This window comes from Otolemur garnettii, unplaced genomic scaffold, assembly GCF_000181295.1.
Source record: "Otolemur garnettii isolate 467f Iridium unplaced genomic scaffold, OtoGar3 scaffold00042, whole genome shotgun sequence".
Classification (NCBI taxonomy): Eukaryota; Metazoa; Chordata; class Mammalia; order Primates; family Galagidae; genus Otolemur; species Otolemur garnettii.
The window spans coordinates 12665726-12675178 of record NW_003852437.1 but is presented as its reverse complement, the minus strand read 5'-3'; the positions used below and the strand labels follow the sequence as shown (position 1 = coordinate 12675178).

Here is a 9453-nt window from a genome sequence, read left to right as displayed (position 1 = left end):
GCCATGCTGCAGCATTATAAAAATCAAAGTTCTGTGGAGTGATGTCCAGTACACTGTGCAGGGTCAGGGATTTCAACAAACCTAAGTGAAGGCTCTGTCCTTCACTGGATGATGGACAGGGGCAAGTTTCCCACAGTGGGCCTCAGTGACTGCAGCAGGAAACAAGGTCCTTTAACTCCAGAAATCTGTGACTTCTTAGAGGAATCACATGCGGTAAATTAAAATGACCCTAAAGATCTGAATTCCAAAAATCACTCAGAGACCATCAACGGTTTCTCCCAGATTGACCGCCTGGTTCTCTGCTGATTAAGGACCACACAATTTAGATTGTTTGTGAGGCATTTCCAGAATCCCACCTGTTGTAACCTAGAGGCAGGCCTGTTGCACAGGGAATGCTTGCCTGTGGAATTCCCTGCCACTCTTGATTCACATCTTTCACGTGGCCTTTATGTTTTGACATTTGTCTTCCCCACTCCACCATGGCAGCTGCACCCTGACTTCTCAGTTCATTCATTTAATGTGGATGCTGCTTTAACCCGGACTACATGCCCATTTTCATATCCAAAACTTTTAGACTCTGTCCACAAACAATTTTTCACAGGTCATAATTTGTCAAAGATGTGGAAGTATTTAACAGTATTTCAATGTCTGGTGTGTATTATGGTGACACAAAACTTCTCTTCAAATCAGAACTCATTCTGTAATTTACATGGCAGAGATTTACTTACTTTCTCCAAATGTGCTTTACTTATCAGAGCACCCATGCTGGCTGATGGATCAGAAGGAACGCTGACTTTCCACTTTCTGGTAGCTTCCACAAATCTCTTTAAAAATTCACTATAGATGCTCTTTTGGACAAAGATCCTGCTGGTACAGAGGCAGATTTCACCCTGCCAAAAATGCAAACAACGACAAAGCTAGACCTCTCCCCCTAGATAGGTCACCCTGTACTTCGGAGCACCTGCCGTGTGTCCGGCACTGGTCTAGGCAGTGGATTACAGTGGAGAACAAGACCAGGTGCCCACCGTGTGGAATGCACAATCTTATAGGAAAGACAGGAAAAAACACAAAGAATAAATTCATAAAATAATAGAACTTGGGGCTGTAGTCAAAGCAAGAAAAGAAAAATATCCAGAGGATGGGACTAGAAATAGAGAGGCAGGAGTCGTGGAGGCACCTGCAAACAGGATATGTGAAGTGGCTCTTGATTTAAGTGAGGGAGCCGGACAAGCAAAGATCTGGAGTGGGGAATTCTCTGCAGCGAGCACAGGGCCCTGCAGCAGGAGCAGGAGAGAGCTAGCATGTGTGGAAAGGCAAGGACGTATGTGTGGTTGGGGACAGGGTGGGGACAGGCACAGGAGGTGCAGAGAGCAAGGCGGTATCATGCAGTCTCACAGGCTCATAAGGAGCTTACATCGAATTCCTTGTATCATGAAGAGATGATAGCCGAGTGCAGTGGCTCACACCTATAATCCTAGCACTTTAGGAATCTGAGGCAGGAGGATCTCATGAGCCCAGGAGTCTGAGGTTATGGTGAGCTATGATGATGCCACTGCACACTCCAGCCTGGGCAACAGAACAAGACCCTGTCTCCAAAACAATGATTATGGAATGTTTTAAGCAGTGGAGCAATATGACTAGATTTACATTTTTAAGTCATCATCCTAACTGCTGTGTGGAAAATAGAATGGAAGGAAAGAGAAGTGGGAATAGAGTGGAGAGTTGACAGAACATTCCAGAAGTCCAGAGCTGTGACAGTAGGTAGCTTGGACCCAGATGGCACCAAGGGAGAGGGAGAGGAGTGATAGGGATCCACTGAGTCCAACAGATTCTAATAGGGACACGGGAACCCCCAAAGTATAAGGAAACTGACATAGGTTCTGTGGAGAAGTGGCAGGAGTCAGGGTGCCCCTTAAAGGCAGAACCAACAGGGCCTGAGAGGGATTAGACGCAGGTTATGAGGAAAAGAGAAGGCAAAGGCAAGGGTGAGCAGGTTCCTGGCCTGAGCCATGGAGCAGATGGTGGTGCTATTCCCTGAAGAGACAACCACGATGGCGGCTGCTGCAGGGAAGGAAAGGAAGGAAAATTACGAGTTCTGCTTTGGACCTGCTGGGTTTCAGATGCTAATTGACATCCCAGCAGAGGGGCTGAGTGTTCAGGGGAGAGGGCCTAGCAAGTTCCCGAGTGAAAAATAATCCTAACTATCATTTGAATTCCTCCTGTAAGAGTTTACCAGCCACACTGTAGACACTTCATAGCGTGATGTATGTGTGACAAGTATAAACGCATAAATATTTCATCCTGTTTACATCTGGGCTTCACAACATCCTAGGAAACAGAATGGGTCTAATTATCTTGGTATTTGTACGAAGGTTCATTGTCCAAGTCCAAAACTTAATGTTTTGAAATAATAAATTCAACCAGGATCACTATTAGAATCATCTGCATATCTGCCTTGGGAAATGTCCAGACATCTGAAAGTTTCATTAACACAAGTGCCCTGAGTCATAGTGGGAAGGAGGACATGATAAAGAGACTTGAGGTGGCCAGGCATGGTGGCACATGCCTATAATCCTAACACGCTGGGAGGCTGAGGCAGGAGGATCACTCGAACTCAAGAGTTGGAGGTTGCTGTGCTAGGTTGACATCACTCTAGCCTGGGCAATAGAGGGAGACTGTGTCTCAGAAAAAGAAGAAGAAGGAGAAGAAGAACTTGCTGGGAACAGAAGCTGGGACTCCATAAGGCCATTCATTGATGATGGGATTGAACAGCAGCAGAAAGACAATGTTCTGACTGACCCTCCTTCCACTGACATGACAGCGGGTTGACCTGCTCACTCCTAGGCTTTGCACTGTGATGAAACAGAAAAGTCTTGACAGAGCCACAGGGGACGGGGATAGAATGGGAGTGGAAAAGCCCCAGAGGACACACCTGGTTAGCAAAGCTGGACCTGACAGTGGCTGGAATGCACTCGTCCAGGTTGGCGTCCTCAAAGATGATGGCAGGATTCTTGCCTCCCAGCTCCAGGGAGAGCTTCTTGCAGTGGGGAGCACTAAGCTGGGTGATCCGCTCAGCTGTGGGCTGGCTCCCGGTGAAGGAGATGAGCGGCACCTCTGGGTGGGACACCAGGGCCTCCCCGACCCTGGGCCCCGTTCCAAACACAATATTGACCACACCTGGTGGAACACCTGGATAGGAAACAGTTACAGTAATTTTCTGCGTATTGAGAAGATTCTCCTTGAAAGTCCAATAACTTAGATGGGTTGAGTGGGGGTGGGGAAGCACGTGAGTTGACCACACTTGGAACTTTTCTGGCTCCCTCTGGTTTAACAGCAAAGTGAAGACTACAGAGTCACCTCTGCCCATAGTACAGGAGGTAGGTAGGATTTCTCTAGACACTTTGCCCCAGAGACATGCAGAGTAGAACACATTCTGGGGCAAAGTGTCTAGAGAAATCCTACCTACCCCCTGTACTATGGGTAATTCTGGGTAATTCATTCCCTAGTATCAACCAGGCCTTAGGGGCTGAGATGCAGAGAGAGCCTCAGGCAGGTCAGGCCCAGGTGGGAGCAGTGCCCAGCTCCAAGCTGGTATCCAGCAGTCACAGGGCAGTGTGAAACATCGGTTGGTGGGGTGTGTAACTGCTGCCAAGGTGCAGAGAAGGAGTTGACTACTCAACCCAGGGGAGCAGGGAAAGCCTCCCCAGGGAGGGTGGGTTTGAAGTGGCAGTCACGTGCTTCAGATTATCGACACCACCCTAGAACTCCAGGGCCACCTGCAAGTGCTGAGGACAGCTATAAGTGGTGCCTAATCTTTTCTATCGAAAGCCCCTACCACCCTGTGTCTGCACGCAGTTATTCAGGTTTTCTGGATTTACTTGTCTCTTACCTCCCTCTGCTGGCGGGTACCCTAGCCAAGGGTGGAAATGGTGTCTGATTCTTGCTCTGTGCTGTATACTCTGTGCCACATTCCAGTTTGGCATAAGACTAATGCCAGCTAAGGTACATCCATTAGGCCTTACTGAGGCCCAGCTATTGCTCACAGGAACACTGTGAAGTTAGTGGGACTGCCCTTATTTCACCCTGAGAAACTTGGGGCACAATGAGATTGAATCGCAACCAGGAAGCAGCAGAGCTGGTCATAGGAGATTAATAAACAATTGCAAACAAATAGTGTTTGGTGTACATTATCCAAATTAGAAGTGGTTCATGAATTTGAGAAGCTTTGAGAATCCCCAAAGAAAATTATATGTATCATTGTGTTGTGTCTGGAAACTTCTTAGGCTTTGCCTGGAGGGAGCTGAATTTATTCCCTCAGTTTCTTCAGGCTTGAACTCTGGTAGGTCAGCGGTCACTCATCTTTCTGGCACCAGGGACTGGTTTCATGGAAGACCATTTTTCCACAGACTGGGGGTGAGGGGATGATTTGGGATAGTTCAAGCATATTCCATTGACCTCAGCTCATTGGGCAGTAACTCTCATAAGGAACAAAACCTGGATCCTTGCCCGTGCAGTCCACAGTAGGGTTCCGGCCCCTGTGAGAATCGAATCCCCTGCTCATCTCACAGGAGGCCGAGCTCAGGCGGTGAGGGGAGCACTGGGGAGCGGCTGTGAACACAGATGACGCTTTGCTTGCTCACCAGCTGCTCAGTCCTGCTGTCCAACCTGGTTCCTAAGGGACACCGACCGGCCTGTCTGTGGCCTGGGACTGGGGACTGCAGTGGCAGGTGCAGACATTTCCAGCATTTAAGCTTTTTCAGCCGCTTCCTTCCAGTATTCGTCCCTTGCCCCAGGTTAGACATTGTCTCCTCATCAGAAACATACTCTCTTGATTCAAACTGTCTCTTTAGAAATCCACTTTTAAAGTATAAGTAATAATACAGAGACACAGCCCTGCCCAACTACCGTGGGGGACAACGACAGCCCCATCCAGGTGAACCCTCCAGGAGACAGGTGAGAAAATTTCATAAGTTGTGACACTGTCTGGCACAGTCCCACTACGAATGGCTGCACCTTTGTACCCTGCACGCACATCTGTTGACATCTGTTTTAGGTCGTCAGCCCTGGATTGTAGGCGACTGCCAGAGGGTTGCCTGGCACCATGTGAGAGCACCTGGGCCTTGGGTTGGGGCAAAGAAGTAAGTGGGAGGAGAGGCCCTCCCAGCAGTTGATGGGAGGAAAACAAGGACCAGTTTCCCACTGTTTCCTAGATGGCTCTGCTGCTCCAGCAAACAGCAGGTGTGCGAGGGGGTGGATAGGTGGGTGGGCAGGAGGAGGTGGACTATCAGCCTTTATAAATCCACCCCCCCCCAAAAAAAACCCCAAATCCAATCACTTCTAATGCCTATGGCTACATTTTGGCAGGAGGTGAAAGACCACATCGTTACTGCAGGGAAACAGGCTGATGGCCTCCCCTGCAATAGCATTACATTTCCTTGGGCTCTGAGGTTCATGTCTGCTGGCCGTCATTTCTCAGTACCACGTCACCATTTTATCCAGACCCCGATGACGTTCTTTTAGAGATACTGCTCCCTGGCCCTTAAGAGGTTCTGATTGTAAGAGAAGGAAAGCAGTTTAATTGGCAAATAGCAATTTGGGAAAACTCAGGATAGTCGGCTAAAAGGCCAAGTAGCAGCAGATGAGGATGGACAAGAAGGAATTCCCTCCGATGCTATGGCTTAAATCGAATTTCAAACTTAAACAGAGCATGAAAGGAAACTAACAAGAAGGAGAGGATCACACAGTCGGTGGACACAGGCAAACAGTCGCTGCCCCCAAGAAGAAAATGCATGTTTTAGGGCTCCCAAAGAGATATTCCCTGTGTACTTTTAAAAATGATTTAATTTTGAAGGAAGGTCAAATCTGTTTGAACACCCAGGACTAGAGGAGCTCTTTAAACATCCAGAGTATTAGCAATTTGTCTTTTATTCCCTTCACACTATTAAAATTTCCTCTTACGTTGCTCTAAAGCAAGATTACATAGATATGGTTCACTCTTCTTCCCACACCCATGAGGAACTGAGGGCTTAATAGAGGTGCAACGTGAGGATTACCCTCTTGGTGTCTGTCAGGGGAGGAAGTTTGGCAAAGCCAGCCCAGGGAGGAAAGAGAAGGGTTTTCCGGCTGTCACAGGCCTGCTAGGTCATGAGAAATAAGATCAACGCTGAGCGAAGTGACAGGAGTGGAAACTGTCATGCAGACCAGGTTCTGTGTAGACCGGTTAGGAAAGATAACTCGGCCCACATCAAGATGTGTTTGGTTTCGGAAGAGAGCGGCTTCAGAGACACAGCTCCGCAGAGCCCCCTCCACCTCCACATGGGATTAAAGTAGAACAAAAGACCAAATCCTGGCCCATGCAGAGGAACCTGCAGTCACCAGACAGGGAAGACATGTCTTGAGCCTTCACCGACACCAGAGCCTTGATTTCACAGAGCAGGATTAGAACGTGGTCTCTTTTGTAAGGGACAGGAGAGGGGTAGGCACATCTCTGTCATGGACCTCCAGAGGCCCAGGGTCTCCACAGACATCACCCCAAGGAGGGGTACTGAGAAATAATGGCCACCAGATACCTAAGCAAGGAGGCTCATTTCTCTGTAGGATGCAAGGTTTGGAAGGCCTGATGCGTATCCTAACCAGCCTCCATTGTAACCTGCCATCTCAATCGTGGCGTGAAGAACTGGCTAAACTTCACAGGAAGCGAATGTGTATTTGCTTTGAGAGAAAGGTATCCAGAAGAGAGAAAGATGGACTCTTACTACCAGCTATTCTGGGCACAGGAGAGAGGAAGAAGTACCTTCTCTGTGGGCTAAAAGGCAGTGTACACATGGCTAGAAAGGGTGGGAGGTCTGTCCCCACCACCCTGCCATCATTCCTTCCCATGCCATGGGGGATCTGAGCCAGGGGACATAACACAAGGGGCCTTCTTGTAGGTTACCAGCTGGGCCTTCCTCGTCCTGCCTGTTACCTTCCAACACTGGTGTAGCGCCAGACCATGCCTGTGCAGGTACCACCCCAGGACAGAACCAGGAAGGCACCCTGAATGCAGCCATGAAACCACTGGCAAAAAGAGGACATGGGGCAAATGTGTGAACCTCTGTGTGCTGATAAGAGGCCATATTGTGTTAGCTGCCAGTAGTGGCCCCCAAAGGACTCAAATCTCAATAAAAAATGGGCTATTTCTACTAGGTGTGTTACACCTATGCAAACTATAGGTGTACCTAGCAATATTCTTATTGTCATCAACATTAACATGTACTTCAACCAAAAGATTTAAATTGACTACTGAAGATTCTATCTGGAGCAGGCTGGTGTCTTTGATTCGATGGGACCCTTCAAGCCTGTGTCACTGTTGTGTTCTAACTGCACTGCCAGTCTGTGCCTGGGGGTAGTCCTGTTCGGCATAGCTCTAGCCTTGGAGAGAGGAAGCAGTGTGAGGGGGCCCTGTGGGTGACAGGGGCTTGCTCAGAAAAGGAGCAGGGCGACAAAATCCATAGATGTCACTGGAATCAATGTTGTGGCTGAGTGAAAGATTTCTCTCTACTGTAACTTTGCTCCAACTCTGTGCCTCCCCCAACCCCAGTGCCTAATTACCGGCTTTATCCAGGAGTTTACACAACATCCACGCAGTCACTGAAGTCAGCTCGCTGGGCTTGGCGATTACAGTATTCCCTGCAGCAATGGCCGGAGCAATCTTCCAGGTCAGCAAGTAGAGTGGCAAATTCCAAGGACTGATCAGACCAGCTAAGGGACGAGAGTGGAAGCATCGCCAGGGCTGTGTGCCCCTCAGAAGCAGACCAGCCGAGCGGGGCTATTAATGCATCACGCCTTCAGCTGCATGAAACTTAGTTCTCTCTTCTAACTCTTTCCCAAACTGTATTTATCTGTAGCTACCTTCAGGGAAATAATTCTAAAATGCATTACGAGCAGCCATACTTTTTAAAAACAGAGTAAAATCAATATAATTTACCCATTTCTTGATGGGTCATGATTATAGCTATGAACAACAGCAACATGAGCTCCAGAGGGACGAGCTGGTAGCCGTCACCAGCTCTAGAAAGTGAGGTGATTAAGACTCTTAGACTGAGCTTTACTTTTTTTTTAACGTCTCCCGCCTCATGATCACCCTGTCCAGCTGTTATTTCTTCTAATAAGTTTCTCCACCTCTGTGTCAAATCTGTTGAAACAAAATCTCCAAGTTCATAGAATTATAGGTAAAATAGGGCAAAAATGTCCTGAGTGTTCCTTGCAGAGGCCCTCATATCAGGAAAGCCCTTGAACTTCGAGGCATAGATGCTCAGATTCTTATATCCATCCTGAGCAGCTAGTTTTGCTGGATAAGTAATGTAACTAATAGCTACACTGTGTAACATTCTGGAACTATGTAGCTTTCCAACCACAAAACATACAAACATAAAATCTACCTTATGAATAAGGAAATGAATTCTCCTTATTTTGTACTCTGCCCTCAAGCCTGGGCTATGAAAGTAAATGTATAGTTTATATTATTAAATTTCTCCTTGAAAACTCTTTTCCTTAGGGGATAACAATATTTTTTGCAACAAAGTACGTTAGCCTACTTCTTAAGAGGTGGCTTAAGATTTCCATAAAGACTGGCAAATATTATTCCTGAAGGGTTCAAAGACCCAAAGCAGTAAAATGTCCTGTTTTCTTACCTTTTAACTTACATTCATCAACTGTAACTAGTGAAAGAAAAAAAAGATGGCTGGTGCTTTTTCTCAGAGGAAACAGTGACATCTAGTGGATAATTTCAGTCATCACAGACATTTATATGTTCCAAAAGGCAAAAAAAAGAAAGGTAAAGGAATGAATGAGGGAAGTAGGTAATTCTCATCTAGGCTTATATACCACACACTTGGCACTATTCTGAATGCCTACATTTATTAATTTATTTAATTTATATGAAATAAAATCCTGATTGACCTGCCATGACATAAGCACCGTTCCTGCCCATCCCTGCTGTATGATTTACTCTTAGCGTGACTCTTTTCCCTTTGATTTTCCAAGACAATATTCCAGGAATAAGTAGAGAATTTGACATGAAGGAAATAAACTAGATATAGATTGTTGAGGCCAATGAGTTTTATGTAAAAGTAAAAAAAAAAAATCACTTCTTCCTTTTCCTTTGTCTGTTCCTTGAGATCAATGCTATGAAACATGAGCACCCCTGTGCATGAGCGCGACACAGACGGCCTCCACCCAGCGCCTACCGATCCCCACTGGGGTCCGCACAGTGTAGTGCATGCAGCCAAGGTGGTCCATCTGTGTGCACTCTGATGTGTAGTGCAGGACAGAAGATGCAAAGAACCGGAAGTTCTGCACAGACCGGGGAATGTCCATGGTTCTCGCCAGTGTTAAGGTTTTTCCTGTAAGACGTAAACAATGTAAAGCACTGTCAGTTAGTGGAGAGACCCTGCCAGACAACTGTCATCACAC

At 47.1% G+C, this 9453-nt stretch overlaps 1 protein-coding gene across 1 annotated transcript in view; it reads right to left on the bottom strand.

Moving 5' to 3' along the window:
- Positions 1-9453, bottom strand: part of ALDH8A1 (aldehyde dehydrogenase 8 family member A1) — a 28429-nt gene that overhangs the window by 9081 nt on the left and 9895 nt on the right. The window contains exons 3-6 of the mRNA XM_003790307.3: positions 9228-9383; positions 7591-7740; positions 2933-3189; positions 729-890 (exon numbers count right to left, since the gene is read on the bottom strand). Of these exons, the coding sequence (XP_003790355.1) occupies positions 729-890; positions 2933-3189; positions 7591-7740; positions 9228-9383 (725 nt within the window). The remainder of the gene's footprint in view (positions 1-728; positions 891-2932; positions 3190-7590; positions 7741-9227; positions 9384-9453) is intronic.